Source organism: Cyclopterus lumpus, chromosome 25, assembly GCF_009769545.1.
Source record: "Cyclopterus lumpus isolate fCycLum1 chromosome 25, fCycLum1.pri, whole genome shotgun sequence".
NCBI lineage: Eukaryota > Metazoa > Chordata > Actinopteri > Perciformes > Cyclopteridae > Cyclopterus > Cyclopterus lumpus.
This window is the reverse complement of record NC_046990.1, coordinates 527120-552416: the sequence shown is the minus strand read 5'-3', so window position 1 is coordinate 552416 and position 25297 is coordinate 527120. Positions and strand designations below refer to the sequence as shown.

The following is a 25297-nucleotide window of genomic DNA, read 5'->3' as shown; positions in this document are numbered from 1 at the left end:
AGAGCATCATGGGATGTTGGAACAGGAGAAACCTCTGCTCACATCGGATCACTGGAATCGTATGATTGTTGAAACCAATTTTCTATTCATTTATTTATATTTGACATTTGTATGTTGATACCATGACAAATATAATATATATAATATAAAATGATGAAACGGACAGTTTTCCTGTTTTTAAATGCTTTTCAAATAACAGCACTGTGCATATTCAACTACTGAACTGAGAGTCCCTTTAGAGCTGCATGCAGTCCTGGTTCTGGGTCCTCCTGTGCCTCCCTTCCCTCCAGCAATACGGCCTGGGTCTCGAGGAGGAGGAGGGAGCAGGATCTCCTCCCTCTGAGGTCCGAGGTTGCAGATGAAGCCGGATCTGACTGGTCCCTGCTGAATCTGGGTCTGTCCACGGTGACTGGTCCCTGCTGGGTCTGGGTCTGTCCACGGTGGACTGGTCCCTGAATCTGGGTCTGTCCACAGTGGACTGGTCCCTGCTGGATCTGGGTCTGTCCACGGGTGGACTGGTCCCTGAATCTGGGTCTGTCCACAGTGGACTGGTCCCTGAATCTGGGTCTGTCCACGGTGACTGGTCCCTGGGTCTGGGGTCTGTCCACGGTGGACTGGTCCCTGCTGGATCTGGGTCTGTCCACGGTGGACTGGTCCCTGAATCTGGGTCTGTCCACAGTGGACTGGTCCCTGAATCTGGGTCTGTCCACAGTGGACTGGTCCCTGCTGGATCTGGGTCTGTCCACGGTGGACTGGTCCCTGAATCTGGGTCTGTCCACAGTGGACTGGTCCCTGAATCTGGGTCTGTCCACAGTGGACTGGTCCCTGCTGGATCTGGGTCTGTCCACGGTGGACTGGTCCCTGCTGGATCTGGGTCTGTCCACGGTGGACTGGTCCCTGGGTCTGGGTCTGTCCACGGTGGACTGGTCCCTGAATCTGGGTCTGTCCACGGTGGACTGGTCCCTGAATCTGGGTCTGTCCACGGTGGACTGGTCCCTGCTGGATCTGGGTCTGTCCACGGTGGACTGGTCCCTGAATCTGGGTCTGTCCACAGTGGACTGGTCCCTGAATCTGGGTCTGTCCACGGTGGACTGGTCTCTGGGTCTGGGTCTGTCCACGGTGGACTGGTCCCTGAATCTGGGTCTGTCCAAGGTGGACTGGTCCCTGGGTCTGGGTCTGTCCACGGTGGACTGGTCCCTGCTGGATCTGGGTCTGTCCACGGTGGACTGGTCCCTGAATCTGGGTCTGTCCACGGTGGACTGGTCCCTGAATCTGGGTCTGTCCACGGTGGACTGGTCCCTGGGTCTGGGTCTGTCCACGGTGGACTGGTCTCTGCTGGGTCTGAGCTGAAGGAGCTGCTGGTGATGTATTGAGAATAAGTGTAGACGGCCTTGTTCAGGTCTGTTGGTCATAAAGAGGCGTCAGCATTAATATCAGTATGTGAGACACTTTCATAGCCAGTTCATGTTCCTCACAGTAACTTTAACAAGCAGGAGCATCAATGCCAACATCTCCTGAAGAGTTGAACACATAAATAGTTTGGATGGTTTCTATAAGTTGGACTCGAGCCCATTCCACTGTGTTTGACCTACAAAGCACCTCATTGGTCATGAATCATGTTTCGGTTCAATAGTGTGTGAACATGTGAGTCTTCCTGTCTCCAGACGTCCAAAGAAGGGCGTTCGTGTTGGACACTCGGTGTGTGTGTGTGTGTGTGTGTGTGTGTGTGTTGTGTGTGTGTGTGTGTGTGTGTGTGTGTGTGTGTGTGTGTGTGGTGTGTGTGTGTGTGTGTGTGTGGTGTGTGTGTGTGTGTGTGGTGTGTGTGTGTGTGTGTGTGGTGTGTGTGTGTGGTGTGTGTGTGTGTGTGTGTGTGTGTGTGTGTGTGTGTGGTGTGTGTGTGTGTGTGTTCCTGTAATGCAGCCAGCCTGACACGCACCGTGATCCTAACAGGACTTTTAGTTTGAATGATCCATGATTTGAATGCTGTTGCACAGATGTTACACGTGTATTCGGATGGTAAACGGGTTTCTTTCTTTCTTCACAGCTATTGGCTTCTTCGTGCAGACGGACTTGTTGTCTTTATTCGGCCTCAAACTTCAACCCAAAAATATCTTCAGAAGTCTAGTCAGAGCCGTAAAAGTATTCCCTCGCCGAGACGTTTCTCTTCTTGTCTTCCGTACTCGGCCTCGCTCCCTTTCGCTCCCCTCCTGCGACTCACAGCTGCGATATCATCCTGAGGTCCAAGGTCCCGTCTAATTCCCAGAGCATCGCTCAACATGTCACCTGCCTAACCTGCTGCCTCCTGTGCCGCTCCAGTTTCCTTTGCCTTTGACTGAAATATCCTCTCTGGCAAAACAATTCAAATAAGACACCGTGTCCGCGTGGACAAGCGCAGTCTTCAGAGCTTGTCCTTTCGCACGTTGGCTCCTCATTGGAAGCCTCCTGCTTGTATTGGATGCAAATTGGGTATTAAGAGAGGGGAGAGAAACACGAGATAGCGTGACACGGAGCGGCTGAGGAGAGAGAAAGGGCGCGAAGGATAGAGCGAGAGGCTTAATGTGAGAAGAGAATGCAAATACTGTTGAGACAGGGAGCGATGGATAGACAGACGGAGGAGCGCTGGATGGATGGTTGGATTAAGGGAGGAAGGGAGACGGGGGTCAGATGACAGTGGGACTTTTTTGGCAGGGTCAGAGTTTTTCTCTGGACGACAGCGACGGAGTTGGATTTGCATTGATGGATCTTCTTTCCATGGGGATGTCATGTATCAGTGCTCGGGCACATCACGCCCCGGTCATTAATCAAATCATGGCCTCCGTCGAGAGCTATCTTTCTGCCAGACGCTTCTCATCTGTCTAGCTCTCTCTCTCTCTCTCTCTCTCTCTCTCTCTCTCAGCCTTGTTTATCTCTTGGCTTCCTTTTAGACTGTTTTTCCCGTTTTGATTCAATCCCATTAACACCCAGATAATGGAGCACCAGTTGAGGGCATGCAACAGATGTCTCCGGGTACATCCCAGCAGGTCTCTTAAAAGATGAAACCAAAGCTCCAACATGAGCGGTCGAGTTCGGTGCAGGTGGCGACGCTGAGGAGGAATATAGCAAAAGCTCTTTAATATTCAGACTGGATATCGAGTTATCCGGTTGGAGCCTGAATGTAACCAGTAATATCACAATTTGAATGTTCATTCTACATTTTCCATGAATTCTAAGTGTACAAGGCACGCTCGCTCCTTGTGTCTGATCTATAAAGCAGAGCGTTCACATGCTTCTTTGTAAAAATGATGGACACATTTCCACTTCCACCGTCGGCCATATATGGTCATGGACACGCCCTTAATCAGTCGTTTGCATGCGCCTGCTCCAGAGCGCTCTATGAAAATAACAGCAAACAAGTGCATTTTCACCGGGTTGCATCCAACAGTCCTGAGTCCTACTCACAGGGACAATAACTCTATCAGCACCATCATGTGTGTGAACTGTTCTCAGTAAGGATTTAGATTCGTTCAGCCCTCGTATCCATAAAAACAAACTTATCCCCTGCACACACACTTCAGTGTGGTTTCATCAACTTGAGATCTCTTTGACTGACGGACACAAACCAGTGAGTGACAGGGATGACGTTCTGACTTCAGTTCTGAAATATCACTTTCATGTCGACGTGCCTTTTGCAGTGCAACAGTTTGAAGTCATTTTAGTATTTCGACTTCACGAAGCTCATCTTGTCTGGATCAATGCCCCCACTCCCTTTACTCAGTCTGTCTACAACTCCTCCAGAGACATGCTGTCTGTCTCTCAGCCATCCACGCTGTCTGTCTCTCAGCCATCCACGCTGTCTGCTCACGTATCGTCTTCTACCGGTGCGTGATCTCCAACACGTTCCACATCAACTTGTCTTCACTGGGGGGGGTGATGACGGTGTTGGGACCCCTCTGCCTTGAGTGACAGTGTGCCTGTTTGGTCAACAGTGATCATTGCCCCCCCGTCTCTGTCTGGCTACACCTGTTCTAGTCCACGGGCTTATTTTTAAGGGTGGAGGGGTGACCGCTAATAATGCAGCGGAGCAAAAGTGAATGAGGATGCTGAATTCATCGACACCCCCACCCCCCCTAAATCCTCGCCCTCCCCCCTCTTGGTTGAAGCCCCATTATGGCTTTTCAGGCTGCTTCCTGTACATTGTTTCCCCCCTCGTCCGACCTCTCCCCCCAACACAAAAGGTGGCCGCCCAGGCTCTGGGGGTGTAGCACTTTTGAAATGTGAAGGGCTTTCAGAAGCGGCCCTGGTACAGACCTCTGTTAGTCTTACCAAGAGAGGAGCAGAAGGAAATGAAGGACAGGTTTGTGTAATGGTCTCCACTCCCTCACACCCCCCCTCAGAAGGTCACGTGGCATTGTTGGCCAGCGGAGGTCTAAAAGACAGCCCTTTAGAGGACCACAAAGCGGAGGTTTGGCAGGACTAATGAAACTCAGAGCTCCACGTTAATGATCTAAAAGACTGGACCAAAACACTCAGCAGTCCCTTTCCGCTCGCATTCAGCCTCCTCTTGATCGCTCCTTCCAAATCATGACAAGGCACTCTCCTCCTCTACCTTTATTGTAACCTTTGATGTCCGCCTTGTTTTCTTTGTCTCCGTGTCCCCCCTCCCTCCTTTTCATTCCTTTATGTTGCGCGGCTGTCACTCATCTATTAAGGCAACAAATGGAACAAGGAAAACATTGAGAGAGCGTATTGTGGTGCACCCACAGGTTTGCTCTTTATTTCTTTTGAAAGCACTTGAACTTGGAATTTTCCTTGGGCTGCCCAGCAGGGTACACTTTTTTTGTGGCTATTGTCACAGGATTACATGGACATATTTGTTTGTTAATCCGCATTTCTCCTCCCGTATAGTGCAATGTTTCTATGCGACTGTTTATAATTGACTTTTTCTTTTCCCATTGTATCATGATATAGTGATATAATGTGTTTAAAGATTACACTGCTTCCCAAAATGTAGGATTCATAATTTCAGCCCCAACTCTTGGCTGACTGTTGTCAAGCGAAGCAAAAAGTAGGAATTCAATCTTCCATATGTTGACGCCACGTGCACACAATAGCATGCGCAGCTTCTCCCTCCAGAGATGAGCTCAGCGTGTTCTGTCCGGTAAGACGGAGGCCGGCGGAGCGCGTTACGGTGAATACTGTCTGCTCCAGCTCATTAGGCCTTAAGAAGCCCTTTGACATGCTGTGTGTGTGTGTGTGTGTGTGTGTGTGTGTGTGTGTGTGTGTGTGTGTGTGTGTGTGTGTGTGTGTGTGTGTGTGTGTGTGTGTGTGTGTGTGTGTGTGTGTGTGTGTGTGTGTGTGTGTGTGTGTGTGTGTGTGTGTGTGTGTGGCCTGTTGATTGGCCTTGATTAACAGACTGCCAGGCATGAGGAGCAGAGCTAAGGCATTTGTAATGTAGCATCTTGAGCTGGTTATTTCCAATCATTCCACAGGAGGCCTTGAACCTGTTTGTGTGTGTGTGTGTGAGAGAGAGAAAAGAAATGTGATGAATATGAGAACTCACAGTAAAGAAACAAGGCAGGTTTTTGTCTTGGAAAGAAAGGTGTCTCCGTTTTGTAAACAAGGTCTTCTGGTTGTCTGCTGAATGCCTAGTCGGCAGTTTAAAGTGAGTTGGCGAGGAAGGGAGGTTTTATTTCATTCAAACTGAGCCACGTTGAGAATTAACATGTGCAAAGCTGTAAAAAGCACAGCAAAATGAATTATGGATAACATATGTTACCAGCATTCACAGTGAATTCTCTGTCGTACTTCCTGGAAGGCTCCTGATTGACATATTGCTCTGTTCTGTTGCTGTCCAGGGAACATCCAGTCCTGAAAAGACTTGTAATAATCCTGCATGTGTGTGTCTGCAGCCAAGCTGAGCAGCCAGGATTCATACAACAACTTCACCAACAACAACATGGGGAACCCGCGGCTGTCCCCGCTGCCCAGCCTCACTGTGCTGCTGCCGCTGGCTCAGATCAAGCAGCCCATGACCTTGGGCACCATCACCAAGCGCTCCGGGTAGGTGACACGCACACACACATACACACACGCAGACACACACACACACACACACGCATACACGCACGCATACACGTACACATACACACACACACACACACACACACACACGCCCGCACACACACATGCACATGCACACACGCATACACACACATACACACACAAACACACGTACACACACACATATATATATATATATATATATATATATATATATGTATATATGTATGTTTGTGTGTATGTGTGTGTATATATATATATATATATATATATATATATATATATATATATATATATATATATATATATACACACAATACTTTATAAATTATAAATGATCTTATATTTGCTTAAAACAATCATAAATAGTTTACAACTCCTTATTTCTGTTGTATGAAAATACATGAGAAAGAAGAAAAGTAAATATTTTACTTTGTTTTATCTCCATCTGCAGGATGTTATACTTTCATATAATGATAAATTAGAACCATCTCTTCCTCTTTGTGGTCATGTTCAGGAGGAACTCCCTTTTGTCTTCAACCTAAAGCCTTAAACAGTGTCAACGGGTTATTGGCGCCCTCACTAACTCCACTATATTTACAGTTTGGCCGCTGTTGAGGGAAATTTAAATCACACTGTATTATAGCCCTAGCTTGAGTCTGTGATTCGCTGTCTTTCCCCATTAATCACATTGTGAAAACACTGTATTGTGTCAACAGTAGCCCTGTCGGGGGCCAGAGCTATCCCCTCACATCCAGCTGATGCTCATGGACTTCTTTTGTCTCAGGCCACCACCTCTTTGCATAGGGTAATGAAGCAGAACACACACGCGGACTTGGTCTGTGGGCTGTTTGGAAAGCAGATCAAACACATCATGCATATCAAGAATAGAAATAAAACCCTAAAATCATATTCAATGCAGTGTAGTAACCTTGCTAGCTTCCCCTACTGAACGTATTAACAGTAGCAGAGCGCTGCTCTTGAGCACCTCCGCCTTTTTCTTTTTTCTTCTTCTTCTTCTCCTGGATCTTCGCCATGCATTGAAATGATGTAGTTTTAAGACCTTCGCCAACCACAGGCCTTTGCTAAGTGCATTTACATACAGTACAGGTGGCTCCACAAATATGGGGAGATTTTAATATTTTCATTTAAATGTCATTTTCATGCCCTGTTTGAATGGTAAATGCCATAATGATCCAACAGCTGGCAAGGGGTTTAAAAATGGATGAAAATGGGGACCTGATCCTCAGCGTGGACCATCAAGTCATTTTTTAAATCATTAAGGTTGCAAAGTTCATTGGCTTTATGCGGCGTATTTTTGCTTATGGGCCACTGCGGCGTCCCGCTTCGGTGTATTTATTATAACTGCCTGATGCTGGTGGTTTGCATTTGGTTAAGCAGCTGTAATGTTCATAGTCATACAATGGGGGTGTTTAATATGTCCCAATTCACCTTGTTCATTTATAAATATCAGGTGTTGTGCTCATAAAAAATGGTCCGTTTCTTGTTTTAATGTGAAATCTGCAGTGTTTTTTTTTTTTTGCTCTGGTGTTTTTTTTTTATTGTCTCCATTCGATACTAAAGTTTGTTATCTTCTTCCTGAGTGTTGTGACTTTGTTAGTGCAGCTGGAGAGAGAGAGAGGGGGGAAGAAAGAGGGGGGAAGAGAGGGAATGAGAGAGTGGACGAAGAGAGAAGGAAGAGAGAGGGAGAAGAGAGGGGGAAGAGCGAGAGAGAGGGAATGAGAGAGTGGACGAAGAGAGAAGGAAGAGAGAGGGAGAAGAGAGGGGGAAGAGCGAGAGAGAGGGAATGAGAGAGTGGACGAAGAGAGAAGGAAGAGAGAGGGAGAAGAGAGGGGGAAGAGCGAGAGGGGAAGATAGGGGAAGAGAGAGGTTAGGAAGATGGGGGAAGAGAGAGAGGTTAGGAAGATAGGGGGAAGAGAGAGAGGAGGAAGATAGGGGGAAGAGAGAGAGGAGGAAGATGGGGGGAAGAGCGAGAGAAAGGGCTGTGGGCCGGTGGGCCGGAATCGATCGCTCTCCAAGGTGAGCTGGAGGTTTGGCCCCGCAACATTAATATAATAATATGAGCCGCTGCATGCCAGAGGGATCTCCCTCCAGGGTAGTTTTATGGCTAACCTCCTGGAGAGAGGGTTAGCTAACCTCCTGGAGAGAGGGTTAGGGCTAACCTCCTGGAGATAGGGTTATGGCTAACCTCCTGGAGATAGGGTTATGGCTAACCTCCTGGAGATAGGGTTAGCTAACCTCCTGGAGAGAGGGTTATGGCTAACCTCCTGGAGATAGGGTTAGCTAACCTCCTGGAGAGAGGGTTATGGCTAACCTCCTGGAGATAGGGTTAGCTAACCTCCTGGAGAGAGGGTTAGAGCTAACCTCCTGGAGAGAGGGTTAGGGCTAACCTCCTGGAGATAGGGTTATGGCTAACCTCCTGGAGATAGGGTTAGCTAACCTCCTGGAGATAGGGTTAGCTAACCTCCTGGAGAGAGGGTTATGGCTAACCTCCTGGAGATAGGGTTATGGCTAACCTCCTGGAGATAGGGTTAGCTAACCTCCTGGAGAGAGGGTTATGGCTAACCTCCTGGAGAGAGGGTTATGGCTAACCTCCTGGAGATAGGGTTAGCTAACCTCCTGAGAGAGGGTTATGGCTAAGCCATCCTGGAGAGAGGGTTAATGGCTAACCTCCTGGAGAGAGGTTATGGCTAACGTCCTGGAGCGAGGGTTAGCTAACGTCCTGGAGCGAGGGTTAGCTAACGTCCTGGAGCGAGGGTTAGGGCTAACCTCCTGGAGAGAGGTTAGCTAACCGTCCTGGAGGCGAGGGTTAGCTAACGTCCTGGAGAGAGGGTTAGAGCTAACCTCCTGGAGAGAGGGTTAGGGCTAACCTCCTGGAGAAAGGGTTAGGGCTAACCTCCTGGAGATAGGGTTAGGGCTAACCTCCTGGAGAGAGGGTTAGGGCTAACCTCCTGGAGAGAGGGTTAGGGCTAACCTCCTGGCGAGAGGGTTAGCTAACGTCCTGGAGAGAGGGTTAGAGATAACCTCCTGGAGAGAGGGTTAGTGCTAACGGCCTGGAGAGAGGGTTAGCTAACCCTACCCCTGCAGAGAGGGTTAGTGCTAACGGGCCTACCCTGCAGAGAGGGTTAGTGCTAACGGCCTGGAGAGAGGGTTAGCTAACCCTACCCTGCAGAGAGGGTTAGTGCTAACGGCCTGGAGAGAGGGTTAGCTAACCCTACCCTGCAGAGAGGGTTAGTGCTAACGGCCTGGAGAGAGGGTTAGCTAACCCTACCCTGCAGAGAGGGTTAGCTAACCCTACCCTGCAGAGAGGGTTAGCACATGCTCCTCAAAGCCTTCAATAGAGAAACTGAAGTGACGCTCTATTTCCATAGAGCGTCACTTCAGTTTCCGCTCGTGGTGAACATTAAGACAGTCCTCAGCCGTCTTTGCTGCATGTATTCTAATTGTTTTTACTGGCAACAAATTCAATGAAAAGACCAACACCAACAATGTGTTAATCTAAATACAGTCTGTGACGCTCTTCTTCTGCTGAAGATGGACTTCAGCGAAGGTAGAGTACATATTAGAAACCCCTCTCAGGGTCACACGTGCACCGTGACCATGAAGGAAAGGTAATGCTCACAATACCAAGTGAACACTGTACAGCATCTTCCATGAAGTTAGTTTCAACAACATGTGTCTAATAATATGGAATAATACATCACTAACTACTCACTCAATACATATGATCTAATATAAAAACTAAAAACAAGTGATTTAGAGAGATGCTGACACAAGGGTCCACAATAATCTTTTAAAGGCTTTTAAAAGAAAAGACATATCAACACATTGTTGGTCTGTGTCTTTTCATGGAATCGTTTGACATGAACAATAAACGGTAGAGGCAGCTTCATCCTAAACCTTCCAAACTCCTTTCATTGCGTAAAGAATCTGCAAATATGCCACACTTTCCGCCTGTGATACCTTGTCAAACAGCCCAGGTCAGAGGAGGCGTCAGTATTAATGCATCAGGACATGCAGCTGTGGGGTCTGCTCCTGCATGTGCACACACACACACACGCACTGAGTGAAGCAACAGGTTTGGCCCCTAGAGTGGAGGGTGATATTGTATGCATTCACGCTATACTTGCACAGGAGTACCAAGGCACCATCTGTCTGTCTGTAGCCAGCCCCTCTTTGTGTGTGTGTGTGTTGTGGTTGTGTGTGTGTGTGGGTGTTTGTGTGTGTGTGTGTGTGGTGTGTGTGTGTGTGTGTGTGTGTGTGTGTGTGTGTGTGTGTGTGTGTGTGTGTGTGTGTGTGTGTGTGTGTGTGTGTGTGTGTGTGTGTGTGTGTGTGTGTGTGTGTGTGTGTGTGTGTGTGTGTGTGTGTGTGTGTGTGTGTGTGTGAGATAGAGAGGGAGAGCGTCCGGCAGCTGTATTTACACCTGTATGGGCAGATCCCTGTTGGCAGGACAGCAGAGGAACACACCAGCTGCTTAACCTACATTCCCTACCAGGCTGTCTTTGTGTGCACTGTGCCGTGTGACACACACACACACAGCCATGTTGATGAGGCTTTTAGCCCCTTTGTGTGGCTAGGCTCACTGGGAGGGTACCATCATAGGCCCCGGCATGCCTACAGACCACTAATGTGCAAAATGCTGCTGTTTTATCACATTTTTAACATCAAAGTAAACCTCAAGAAGTTCATGCAGAGCCCCCCCCCCCCCCCCCCCCCCCCCCCCCCCCCCCCCCCCCTTCGTTTAGATTTGGGTGTTCTCCCCCTGTCGAAGGGAGGTAGAGTCGGATGTGGCTCTGCATCCGTCTGATAACCCCCCCTTTGGACCAGGCCAGGTCTGGGAGGGGAGGAACACAGCCAAGCTTCTGCTAGTCCTCAAATCTTCTCCTGAGAGTCTCCTGAACCAGGAGACGAGCGTCGGCTCGGACTCGGCCTCTGGTTCCCCGCCAGCCGAATTCGGCAGAAGGTCAGCCCCCGGTGAATTCAATCCCAAAAAAGAAAAATCTGTTTTGTCTAAAAAAGATTCTCTCTCTCTCGGTGAAATGTCACCGTCGGAACTTAATCTGTGAAAAAGATTAAGAGAGAATTATTCAAACAGTCGGAGCCGAGGAAAGTCTCCTTGTCCTCCAGTCAGCGGAGTAGTACGAGGATTTAACTTGTCACAATGCCTGAGAGGGATACATTTGGGATTTGTAGGCAGACAAACCAGTGCACACTTATCCCATCTACACACAGTCGGACTTTAATACAAACAAAATCCAAATGGAAAGATTGTCACACACTAAACACAAAACACCACCCTGAGAGCAAAGCCTTCTCGTGTCATTTTCGAGCAAATGCAGACGGAGTGCAGGCGAGGTAACGAGAAAGACAACAGCCAGCCACCGGATGAGACCCACTGCAGATGTGCTCAGATTACTGTAATACCTATGTATGTACAGTATGTATGTATGAATGAGCCATTGTCTTCCAGAGCCCCGCTGAGGCACAGATTGAAAGGGGCTTTGAATGCAATGCCCAACATCACATGGCAGCAAGACTAAACCGTTTGCACAAATCACCTCACTTCCCTCCCGCTTTAATGGCCCAGGCGGAGCGGCTATTAGGGCCAACGGGTTAAGAGATGAATGTGTGAACGATTATTCTCTGGGAGTGGGGTCGTCACCCTCACAGGTTGATTATGCTCACCCCCCCCTCAGTCTTTCTCTGCCTCTGCTCAGTAACACACCCACTCACAGTCTCATGGCCCTTTTACTCCACTGACCCATGTTTAACTCATGTTTCCAAACATGCCGCTGACCTGTGGGGTTCTTCTCCATCGAAACCTGATGGATCAGGCTGTGCGGCACATAACTAGTTGTTTTTTTTCCTCTGTGGTAAAAAAACAAAAACTGCCAGCTCAACATGGTGCACACGTTTCTCAACATGACCTTATTGTTTAGTTTTATTCTAAGCAGTGTGCAATTTGACATTTAGATTTTACACTAAAGTTTAAATGATATGCATTTCAATACAACAAACACAAATATGTGTTTTGTGCTAATTATTCCAGCCTGGCCCTTTTAAAAAGGATGTTCACAAATACATTTCTAATTAAAGTCCACGGAAGTCTTCCTAGCGAGGCAGTTGGCGTTGACGGGTGGGTCAAACCAACAACGTGTGAAACCCAAAGTCAGGTTTATTGTGTATTTCCTAACTGGAGATTGACTCGTTTTTGGAGCCAGCCTCAAGTGGCCGAGAGAAGAACTGTGTTTTTTGGCTTCTCGGCACCGGCGGCTGCCTTTAGCTCTCACCTTGACCTGATCTAACTAAGTAACCAGGACCAATCCAGACCGGAGGCGGGGTCGTCAGCGCAGGCTGCTTGAGATGAGACGAGAGTTCAAAGTGTTGAAAATGTGTGTTCAGAAAGGTGACCGTTCATGAACGTTGTAGTTATATTATGTTCTCTACTCATACTGATGTGACTTTTAATTTTGCGTTTTGTTCAAGTTGTCTCCAAACCGTCATTCTGCAGTCAAATGCTAATTTGCTGAATGCCAATTAAAAAAACGCTCCAATTATTGTTATGCAACTATTGCTATGAAGCTTTTACCCGTAGATTTTATTTGTATGTGGATATGTGGCCTCAGTGTTCTTTAAAGGAGGAATGTGAAATAACAGATGAGTTTGAGCCAGAATGATCCCAGTATTATTTTGGACTGGGTATTTAGTTTTTCTTCAAATACTGCCATTAATTCCCATCACTCCGTTAGCCACCAACAATAAATCCCACCAACAATAAGTTCCAAGAAAGTAGGAGGGAGAAATTCAAAGTGGCATCTTGTTAACCCCAAAGCCTACTTGGCCTTTGCTACCCCCATGGAGAGCTCACCCCATTCGTCCATCACTCTCCCATTGGAGCCCATCCATTTACCCAGCTGGAGACCCAGAGTGGGGGCTCAGCGGGTTCGATAGGCTCAGCGGAGGGTAGACGGTGGAGACTGTCCACCCCCCCCCACCCCACCCCCCCCCCACAACTTTGATAAGTGGCAGATTACCAGGGGCCTCCATTACACCAACCAACATGTACATTTCTCAACTTGCGCTCCAGGAGTAAGACATTCCAGGGCAAATTGTTGCTCCCCTTCTCCCAGAGGAACATTTTTCTACACATCCATGTACCAAGACTAATTGAAGACTGTGTGCTATCGTTAGGAGGGCCCGGGCGGATGCGGCGAAAGCGATAAAATAAAGAAGTGCTGCAGAGTGCTTTGGTTGGCCGGAGATTCTGTTTTTCATGACTGGGGGAGGTTGGCTGGCGGGGACAGAGTTCAGTCTCATCGGACCTTTATTGCTGTAAGGAAAAGGCTTATTTACTGTAAACTGTTTACGGAGCTCTGTCACTATCTCTGGACATGCAGAATAAACACAGGAACACACTCCCACTCCTAATGTCTTGTAAACATTAGAAACACGCACAGACTGACAGATAGTCCGAAATATACCCTGAAAAAGACACTCTAGATGACTCGTGCACCCCCACACACAGACACACACCCACACACTGTGTACTTGTTAACATAATCACGGTGAACACACATTGGCCCACACACACATTCAAAAGACAATGCATGGCCATAAATACACACTCTTACTAAAAAAAGAAGTTGCATGCAAACACGCAACTTCTTGTCCTAACAATGCCCGAGTGCTGTTAGTTTTATTGGTGTCCCCAGTTGTTATAGAAATTGGATCAACTGCTCATACTTAAACTTTCTCAATCCCAACAATCAGAACCGTTTCCCATCGGTTTCCTGTATCGTATTCATGTTTCTGCACATGTACCAAAGCCTTTTAAAGTTGAGGGAGAGAAGAAAAAAGAGAAAAAAAACATGACAGATGTCCGGAGAAAAAAAAAGAAACAAAGTCTGTGGACATGCTGCATCTGCCAAATATATGGTATCACACTTTACGGAGCAGCTTGAGCAGATGAATCATCAAGCCGTCCCGCAGGTTTTCAAATCCATCTTAGCGCACGGACATTCTGCTTCCTGCCTCGTATGTGTTGTGCACTTAAACAGACACGTCAAAAAGTATGTAATGTGAAAAGTGTGTTTGCTCAAGTGTGCTAGTTTAATAATGTTTTTTCCGTCTATCTCTGTACCCCACCCCTCTCATGAAGACCCTACCTCTTTGGGGCGGGATGTTTTGCCATTAAAACTCCATGGTGAGTTTTGCTCTTCCCCTCCTCGTCTTCCTCGGCCGCATGCAACCGTGTCCCCCTCCACAGCACGCCGCCTCCGCTACCTCTCGTTTGTCTGCTGCTATGTCTTCAACACATTGTGCAGTCGCTCCTCAAGGCGGACGAATCCCAAAGAGGAGTGTTTGTTATTTTCTTCTTTTTATGCCTTTAAAGAAACCAAACATGTTGTGTTAAAGCCACTATGGTAATAAAGCAAACAAAGGATTTATGGTGTCACATTTTAACAGCTGGTCTTTTAAGAATGTTGCACACATAGAAAGGTGTGTATTATAGGTGGTTGTACAGGGAACGTATTGCAGGGCTTCAGGAAAATGCCATAGCACTTCCTGCCTGGTTGCCATGTGGTTTTTCTGTTGTTTGTCTTCTTCTTTCTCTCCGTGATGTTTTTCAAAGAATAACGCCTTTGTGTAAAACCTTTCTCCGTTGGATGTGTGTTTGCACGCAGCAATTGTTCCTTGGCATATTTCGGTAATATTGTTAACCGTGTCTTACAGTATGTGGGTGTAGATATGTGAGGGATGTGTAACCCTCTCGCAAAGGACTAAAGGTGTTCTGTTTTGTTCATGTAACTAAATGATGTCATTTAAAGCCTCACTAATCTTTTTTGTATCATAGTAACGATGGTCACTCGACGTGGGGTAATTCTCACCAGGCGTCCATCGTCTGGCCCACCACGTTGTTTTGGTCCACGACCCTCATGCTCCTGGTTTCAGCCACAGACTGTGAACAAACACACAGATGCACTCGAGTGAAAAGTCTAATTTCCCCAATATTAAGAAATGACTGGCTTATTTCGACTAAGCCGCAAAAGCTACCCTGATTTCAGACCTCGGAAATTGCTCCAATCACCCATGTTTTTCATCAATTTACAAAAATGATGCTGCTTACTGATCGCCAAAAATACATCAGAGCGTGGGAGAGAGGATTAAGAATGGATAAATCATATGAACCAAAAAATGGCACTATAAAAGTTATTACCACAAGGAACATTGAACTGTTATGATGTAATAACTATACCTTTATGTAACTACACAAGGAAAACAAGTATATCTATATATATATATATATAGTTATACTTCAGGTTCACCAGGAACGCCCTTCAGCTCAGACCCAAGACCAGGATCCGGCTTCTCGTCCTCTTCCGGCCAGGAGAATGATTGCATACGATTTTAAGGCTAATAATCAGGAAATTGCTACTTTCACCCTTACATGTTGAGTTCAACTTCATCTTTTAATGCCCTTCACTGAGATTGAAACGTTAGAGGACACAGCATCCTCCCATCTTTGTCTTGTTGGAGGGCTGAGGCCAAGTCTCTTTTCACCGCCCTTCGTGAAATCAGATGCTTACAAGCTTTTAAAAGAAGCCCCATTATGATAGAGTCACTTATGGAGAGATGATTGAGTGGCTCAGTGAAGTGAACTTTTCCCTTCCCGGCTCCCTGCTCTCCACCTCCTCCCAGTTGACTCCATTCACTTTAGAAAATGAATAGCATGTGGTGCCTTCCCCAAGTCTTGGGTTTCGTCTTTTGTTGTGGGCAGTCACTCATACTTTTTAATTGAAGCTTTTTTTTCTTTCTGTCTTCATCCACCTCCCGCTCAATCTCGGCCCTTAGCGTATACTTTTCAAAGGTACACATCATTAGCATTGGAATCCCGACCCTCTCGGTAATGTCAGCTTGTTAGACCTATATTGTTTCTCTAATAGTGTATGAGCAGTGACAGTCCATTTGCCAATATCTGCTTACCCAGAGTTCACCCTTGTTTTATTTCCTCTTCCAGGTTAGCGTGGACTGAATCGGGCCGTCTCGGATTTCCATTTCATGTTCTCAGCGTTGCGTTTTAAACAACTGATTTTGTGGCGTGAGACTCCCACCGTCTGACCAAATACATGGACCTCCTATTATGTTTAATATGAATTAAAAGACTATTTAATAACCTTACATGTCTATGATGGCACATGTAGAGTATAAGGAGTAGGAACAGGTAAAATCAAATAGTCCTATTTTTCACTGTGATGGCCACTCTCCAATGTTCCCTGAGTCTCCCCAGTGGTTGTCATTAGTGCTGTGTGTTCGACACAGCCCCAAGGCTGCCTCTTTTCCAAGGGCTGTTGTAAAATAATAAATGTGACGTTGAAGGATGTGTCCTCCACATGACTGCCCTCTCCCTCTTCCTCTCTCTGTCTTTCTTTCCCGTCCCGGTTGCAGCCCTAATTCTGGCTCCTTTTCTGATTTTAAATGAACCATATTGCCCAGAATCGGTGCAACGGCAGCCGCTCTTTTATCACTGGATAGTCAGCTCAAGTGAGCGCTATCATATTTGTTTACTGCAAGGGCCATGGAAATAAATGGAAGCTGCCACCCGACCTCCATCCCCCCTCGGAGGCGCCTCGTGTTAGCCCCGGGCGTAGTAATCCAAAGGGACTTTGATGGTTGATGTCGCAGATTGAATTATGCCCTTGAGGAAAAGCTATTAGCTCAGTCAAGAGTCCTCGTTTGTTAAATTAAAAGTGGAAATGACATGAGTAGTCTTCAGTGGATTAAAGTTGCAAAGAAAATGGATTCCTCTCCCTCCTAAAGGGCAATCGTACAAAATCAAGTCTTGTGGAGGGAGAAAAAAAAGAAAAGATTTTCCGTTTGTTTAGTCACCCCCCTTCCCCCCAAATTCCCTTTTTGTATATTTATGTTACATAATGTATTGATATTGGGTTACTTAGTTTCATAACGTTGGTGTCAGTCGTCAACTCCCCTCCCCCCACCCACCAACGGTCCATTCCAAAGTGTTTGCTGCCCCACATATGGGGAGCAGAATTAGGCCCTTCCTGCCGGAGCTGTGCCGCTCTTTGGGACGGGCAGAAACCTCAACACTTTTAAGCCACTTCAAGAGGAAAAGAATGATTTAAAACACAGATGAATAAACTTAAGTGGTCACTGCACCCAGAGGAGACGGCAACCGAGCTGTGATCTCTGGTCCTGTTGGCAGGCTCGGTACTGGCTGAGGCCTCTTCAAAGACGCCCAAATCCAACTCACCAGACACAAGACCCCAGTGTATTAGAGCCTGCTATCACAGACTTTACAAGTATACAAATTGGTGTGTGTGTGTGAATGTATAAGTGTATGTACTTTGTTAAAGTATATATATACATAGAGGTGTGTGAGGTCAGGCTACTTTAATGGCTCCACATAATAATCGTTGCTGTGCCGATCAAATGTCCTTTATGCTGATTTGTCATTCTTCCCTCAAGAATACCATTTCAGATTAAAACAATGTTTTTCCCTGATTTATTATTCAACTTCCATTTACGCCCAAAGTCAACATGACGACTACGAGGAGGTTAGAATATCTTCAGTGTAAGTCTCTCTGCGGTGTATTTGTCAGCCTCAAGCTCTCACCCTCGAAAACCAACCCCAGCCTGCTCTGAAATAGGATTTGTGTTTCCTGGGTTATTGAAACCAGTGAACCAGAGGGCCTTTGAGGGTTTAACATATTTTCCAGCAATGGGAGATGGAACTCAAGTGTTTTTCGGCAATTAAACACCTCACCAAAGAAGAACTTTGCAGGACCACACAGCCAAAGTCGGGAATACTGTTCCTTCTCTTGAGAAACAAAAGAAAGAACAAAGGTTATATGGTGTGTTGTGACCAACACATCCCTTGTTTCCCCTATTCCCCAACCATTTAACATTCTTATAGCCATTTTCACTTTAATGGATCACAGTTCTTTTTTGTATTTATTTTCCATTGTATTTTCCTTTTTAATTTGACTTACCCAAGTCCAGGATTGTTGAGATTGAACGGCAGAAAAGAGGGGACATCTTCAGGGAAAAGCTTCAGGAGTGGAAACACTCCCTCATCGCTAGCAGACAGTTAACTGGACGCTTTATCTTCTGAATGCATTGACAAACGAATAGGCCCGAGGAAGAGAAGGCGAGGGCACTCTGGAGTTAGCCAACGCAATATCCTGAATGTGACTTTATCTCCCCCTCCATCTTCCTCTCACAGACTGGGCTTACCGTGGATATTTGGTTATTCAGCCTTCTCCCCTTGACCCAGCACTAATAAATACAAGCTATGAAACTTGTATAGAGGCCTTTCTTATGACTACCTTCCCCGCTTCCTATTTCCTGATCCCTCTTTCACATGGTGTTGGCCAAACAAAGACATCAACATCTCCTTGCATCCAGGGAGTAATTTATGAGGTGTTGACAGTCTGAAGGGAGGCAGCAGAAAGGGAGTTTTACCAGCAGAAGCTTAGTTAGTTGGACTATTGAACACAACATATACAACAACAAGCAATTCTGTTGAACTACAGTCCTCCCAACACTGTATAACATTGTTTATTTAGTTTCACCCTCAGCTTTGATGGTCGCTGTACAGATTTTTTTTGTCCAGTGGCAACCAACGTCAGCAGGCTGCTCAGCTTCCACAATGGAAGGTTGTTTGGTCAATGTTAGAGCATTCTCTACATGCCAACCTGCGCCTCCTATGGGTCAGGGTAGAGAAGGACACAGAGCCAACACATGTGTCAACGATTTCAATAACCAGCTTTTGTAATTAAAGTATTCAGTGGCAAAGACAAAACCTGACCTATCTGCTTTTTTGTCCTCATAGGACAAATTGTATTCTTTCGTATCCTCATTCTGTAAACCTCCGACGCTGTTGGGCGTCATTGGTGACAAGAGCCTATCCCAGCATTCACATATTACATCATTTTGAAGGCTGTGAACTTTGACATATTCACCGAATCAAAAGAGGAAATTCACAACACTTTTTGTTTCTCAAAAAAACAAAAAAAAGCAGTTCACTAATAATTTTCCAAAAAAAGCATGACTTGATCCTCCTCCTAATAAAAGCCTATAGCCTAGACACTGGGTTCCAACCTCCAGACCTCCAGCCACCCCTTCCAGCCCTTTTTCCAGCGCTATTTGCTCGAGCACACCTGAACCAAGAGCTGCCGAGTTGCATCAGGTGTGTTCACGACATTAATAACAAAGGCAATACTATGTCTACTTTCTACTTGAAGGGCAAGCATTCTTTCTCGTGAACTCATTAATTTCCCATTCCCATCCAGTGCTTACAGTGATCAGTTTAAGCCAACCTTTGGCTGGCTAGTTGTGCCAATCACACCACCCCTCGTTCGCACTCTCGGCCCATCCCGCGTATCGGCTCTTCCAGGTGCTCCCCACGTCATTTTTATGTTCATGCGGCCTAGACAAAAATGCGTAGGTCCTGTGCCGAAGACGTATAATGTCTCGGAAAAAATGTCTCTGCATCAATTTACTTCTTTTTTAGTGAGTGTAGACAGCGGTGAGTGTGTTGCTTCCACACCAATGTGGTTACCAAAGGTCAAGCATTCCTCTGGGAGTGTGTGACACCACCATGAGTCTTCAAGCCTTTAGCCCACCTAATGCCTGAGCTCTTGTGACCATGTTTTACTGTCCAGGTTGGTTAAGGCCGGACAATAATACCAGACCTGGCTACTGTTCTCTGATCATTGCCATATGGGGAGCCCTGAAAACCCCTTCTGTGTCCGTTTCCTCTCAAACAGTCCTGACATGCTGAATAATCCCATTACTCCCAATACATTCTCTCCTGTGGCCAGCACAAAGCAATGCTGACAGGGGAGGCAGCTTGGACACTGCTGTTGTGAGGTGCATGACCCAATAAGTGATAAATATAGTCTGTATTTATTTAGAATTTAGATTGTGTGCATCCAGTAGGAATAAAAGGTTTATTGGTCCCTCCCATAGTATACATGACTTACAAGTTCCTCAAAACAGTAAAGGAAAAAGGGAGCTATATAGCTACTGTATATTATATATACCTTTTAAGACCCAACTTAAACACATTATGAAAAGCCCTTACCCTAATACCATCATGCAACACCAATCATCCACCCTGTCCCACTATCTGGCAGGAGGATTTTAAGAGGTGAAGAAAAGTCTGTATACTTGAACACTGAAAATGACTGGGCAAATGACCGGCAGTGAACAAGGCTGTGGGAACATTGTCAGTAGTTTAGCTGGCCAACTTGTGCACATTGTAACACATTCGGTTTCTATTTGGTTGCAAACTTTCAGTGTGTTCTCTTTAAACCCTGTGAATTACATTTAAGAGTATAGTTCCAGTTTAAGTGCACGTCACCAATAGCACAGTAACAAAACAGTACCACATTGATGTTACAACGTAGCAGGTACAAGATCACATACAGACCAGGAAGCTCAGTCTGAAGCTATATTTAACACAAAGAAAACACGTCTCATTGTCGACAGGGTTAACGACAATGGAGCACAAAGCTACATGCTACATGCTACAGTCCACCTGGATAGCTCTCATACACATTGTGTTTGGAATGCGTCTGATCTCATGAGGATATTGCAACATGCTGCGCCGTAGGTTTAGCCAGGACCAGCAGTTTGTATGGCACCCCCTGTGGCGGCATTCCCACTGCACCAACACTGGTTTGGTTCTACTGAAAGTATTGCTGGGAACCAAAGAAAGTGAAGTGTCGAAGTCGGTGCAACTTGGACACGCCAAGCTAAGCAATAGTTTTGCCGTGAATGGCCACTGCCCTGAATGGTCACGCCCCGAATGACCACGCCCCGAATGACCATGCCCTGAATGACCACTGCCCTGAATGGTCACACCCTGAATGGTCACGCCCCGAATGGCCACTGCCCCGAATGGCCACGCCCCGAATGACCATGCCCTGAATGGCCACTGCCCTGAATGGTCACACCCTGAATGGTCACGCCCCGAATGGCCACTGCCCCGAATGGCCACGCCCCGAATGGCCACTGCCCTAGCAGGAAGGCTATTCAACTATTTTGCCACAGTGCCATTATTGCTGGGAATGTAACCTAAAATGCCACGATGACATACAAGAGGACTATTGCCGTCTTCTCTTTGGACACCCTGTCTCATGCACACTGTCCTTTTCAGACAGGAAGTTACAGAGAAGGGGCGGCTGAATTGTGTATCGAGATAATTGAGCAGCAATTTGTTTTTTTCAACATTCGTGTCAGCGCTAAATTAATTAAAAAATGTTCTGCTACTAAGGTGAATGTGTAATTTGTTTTCAATGTGTCCTGCTTAGCCCCTTGCATGCAAAGCCCTCCTATGACGTTTATGTTTAGCATTCAGAGATGTCGCCGTGTAATTTTCATATACCGGCCTCCAAGATGTGACATTTCTTGTGCACTGTCTCTTCTTCTAAATCAGATTATTTTGATCAATCATGGAACAAACACTTACAGATATCGGTCTCAAAGGTGCTACATATTTCACATGATTCACATGTTCTGCCCCCACTTGTGGTTTTTGAGGAACAGACTGCCGTACCGTTTTTAACTTGTGTCAACGTTGTTCTCGTTTCCCTCCTGAAGCAAAGCTAAGCCGCCGCCTCAGATCTCCCCAAGCAAGTCCAGTGGAGGAGAGTTCTGTGTAGCCGCCATCTTTGCCTCGTCTCGGTCCTGGTTCATCACCAACCCCACCATGAAAAGAGAGAAAGGTTAGACCATAGCCGTGGATGCTTTGTGTATTTGTCTAGTCAATTGATCTCATGCAAGAACAAATTTGTATCTATTTCTCTCTTTTTATTTTTTATGTATATTGTGCCATGGTCAAGTGTGCTATGTCAGATTCAGCAAACACCCCTAACTTGTGAAAATTGATTAAATGATCGGTGAAAACATGATGAATGTCTCCAGGCGGTCATGGGAATTGTAAATTACAATAATTAACACCCCGATCAATACCATATTAGGCGACGCATCCTGCCCAACATGTCCCATATTGTCCTATAATTCAGAGGTTCATAGGAAGGAGAGTTTGATGATTTTAACAGCGTCAGCAGCTGAATAAAGAAATAAGGAGTTTCTCACTGCCGTGTCACCTCAGGGTCGTACTGCCACTGAATTATAGAATAAATGGTTCCATGTGAAGCACGTCTCCCCACAGTGAGGCCATCGACGATTGCAACGGGACGGGGTCATAATAACATAATTATGAAGTGTAATTTATATAGGGTTTTCAAACTCTAAATGTATTGTGACCAATAGCACAAGACTCCTACGACAGGTCTGCCTAAATTACTCGCTCAAGCCACTGAAGGACGAATCTGTTGTACGAGTGCTTCTTGCTCGAGGCCCAATATCTCCCCAAAAGTTCCTGTGGATACAGCATGTTGACGAATGTTTAACTGTCTGCATTTATTAGTAGTAATTATTAGTAATGCATGTTTTAATGATCATTTTAGTACTGAAGCAGTATTGTTTTATCACGTCCCCTTCATAGATCAGGCCAGGCAGTCGGTGGTCGAATCGCTCTACATCCTCAGTTGCTATGGTAACTTGGTGGAGCATGTCCTGGAGCCACGTCCAATTAGCACCGCTCAAAAGATTAGTGATGACACACCTTTGGAGCTCAGCACCTGTCCAAGGGCCTGCTGGACTCTAGCCAGGTAACTTTGTCGACCACTTTCATCTTGAAGCCTGTGATGCAGCTCGTCTCATCGTTGCTTTGTCTTCTGGAGCAGAACTCCCCAATGGAATGAGCTGCAGCCGCCCTTCAACGCCAACCACCCCCTGGTGTTGGCCTCCGACCTGGTGCAGTACTACCAGTATCTTCTGGCTGGTAAGCACATCTTTCTTCACTGGTTTACACAAACAAATGGAATGCAACATGTAACATTTCAGGGATGTATATAGAAAACACTATGATCAGTTCAGAATAGATTTTGATTAGTGTTCATACCGTATGTATGACAATGCTGTTAAAACAATGACTCTAACCTGCATATATACTCTGGGCATGTGACAGAAATATTGTTTTGTAAATGTGCTGAGCTTAATAGTTTGTGGTAATAACAACAATGACAGACGGACAGCAGCGTGGCAGACAGCAGTGGACACTGTTTGCCTGTGAACCAGACAAATCTGTGACCTCGTGTCCGTCTCCACTTTGGACAGCCTGAGATACGACGGACCAATCACAAGCGTTTATCTAATGTGGGCAGTGTTTGAGACGATGATGATGCAACACTGATATTCAAAATCAGCTGACGTTGTCAAAAAGGAATCAGCGTTTCCTGTCCATCGGTGCTGGCTTCCATGTGTCTTTGTTAAAGGTCTTTCCAAGAGAGGCCTCTTGGCCCTTCGATGGCGCCCTTTGAGATTGAAAATGAACCGCAGTACGCTGCTACTATCAGAACTGGGGTCACCGAAAGTTCACAGTCAGTTCACCGAGATGAACAAAAATGTAATCGGAATCAAAAAAATCTTTGATGAACCATTTCAGCTAAATATTATTTTAGTTTGAGATTTTCTTCTGCTTTTTCTATTGTGCTCAATTGCTAACAATATTCTCACTGATTTCACTGTTAATACCAAAATGCTATTCTAATCATCCTAATACACCATTGAAAATTCCACTTGTTGTATTATTATTATTTGTAAAAAGAAATATGTATTGGCCTCAAAGAGGAGTTTTGAAGCAATTCTTTTGATATATTCCTGTACTGCATGTACTATGTTGTTTGTTGAACATATGCATCCATCTCTGACAGGTCTGTGGCTGTTTTGGTTGCACAGGCTAACGCGGCCATGTTCTCTTCTGTATGTACTGAAGGCACCATTAGTCAAGGGGGTGACCCCTATTCCCATGTTGACTGTGTTGAAAGCCAGTCCTCAGCCTCTTATTGGGGCCACATGCTGAGAAGAGACTTCTCCAGTCAGCAGCCATAACATGTCCTTTCTCAAAAAACTTTGGCGAAAGATACTTCAGCCATTTCTACCATTTCCTATCTTCTGAGCCCTGTCACAAGTCCTTCCTGTTCTTCCAGTCGGTGCTTCACCTTGAATCCTTAATTTGCCGGCCACACTCCATGCCGGCCTGGGGGCATGCTAGCACAATGCCTTAAGATGCCGCACTCAGACCAATTAGCTGACACCCTAAACTCTCTAATTCAATAACAAGTACAGAGCAGTGAGCACTTTAGGTTGCCCTCTGAAAGGCCAATTCGCAAAAAGTGCAGAGTGCACTCGGATGGCCACACACGGAATCAATCCACCCCCTGGAAAAGGCTGGCGTTTTGAACTCACTCCATAATTATAAACACACAAAATCTGTAATTAGCTCATGCGGCTGCTCCAGGCCAAGTAGTAGCTGTGTTTACCCTAATCTCTCTCCTCGTCTCCGTTGACTTCTACAGTGCTCCAGGTCTAACTGGTAGGATATTTTCTCAAATTAGTGCTAATGGTCTCTCCTAGTGTCAGCGCGATGAGGACACGTTGGAGTGACGGGCATGCGCGTCAGCTTATTCCACCATTCTCTCTGCCAGCATGGGCAGTGGAACTGGCTGCATAATGAGAGGGATTCATTGCATTAACATTTACATCCAATTAACAATAGCCGGATAACACTGCCGCGTCTCTTCATTATTCCCCAAACCAACCAAGTGTGAACCAATGCGAGGTCATGACGCTATGAACATAATTGTTCAGCCCTCCACCCACTTGGTGTGCTCCTGCCATTTCCCCTCCGGGTCAGCGTCCCAGACACCACCGACACCGGCCGGGTTGCTCTTGGAGTGCAACCTTCCACTCCTGTGCTTTTCACCCGAGCACAAACTCTCCACATCCTCTGTCTCAGCATGCGTCCCCTTGCCAGCCCTCTCCTCTGCCATTCCCTCCGGGGCTTGGCAGCACAACAGAGGAGGGATCCAGGAGAAAGAGTCGATTTGACCTTAGGATGAATTACAGCACAGCCATGCGCCCCGTGTCCAGTTGAGCGTCTGCATCATGGCACGTGGACAGAACTGAAAAGACACACACAGCTCTTACATGCAGAACACATTGTGCTATCTCGGTCTGATTTACATCAGAACCACAAGAGAGAACAAGTAGTGAGAGAGGACATGAGCCGAGAAGGTTTTTACCATTAGACGAGAAACCCAAGCACTGGGGCGCTAAGGGAGCTCTCATAGTAGAGCAGGCTTCC

General features: G+C 46.3%; 1 protein-coding gene across 4 annotated transcripts in view; it reads left to right on the top strand.

Moving 5' to 3' along the window:
- bcas3 (BCAS3 microtubule associated cell migration factor) overlaps nt 1-25297 on the top strand; it is a 304020-nt gene that overhangs the window by 71284 nt on the left and 207439 nt on the right. For 2 of the 4 annotated variants that reach the window (XM_034528786.1, XM_034528785.1), the window contains exons 16-20: nt 5889-6039; nt 14219-14263; nt 21685-21809; nt 22595-22760; nt 22836-22933. In XM_034528786.1, the coding sequence (XP_034384677.1) occupies nt 5889-6039; nt 14219-14263; nt 21685-21809; nt 22595-22760; nt 22836-22933 (585 nt within the window). The remainder of the gene's footprint in view (nt 1-5888; nt 6040-14218; nt 14264-21684; nt 21810-22594; nt 22761-22835; nt 22934-25297) is intronic. The other 2 variants (XM_034528788.1, XM_034528787.1) reach the window with 1 other exon arrangement.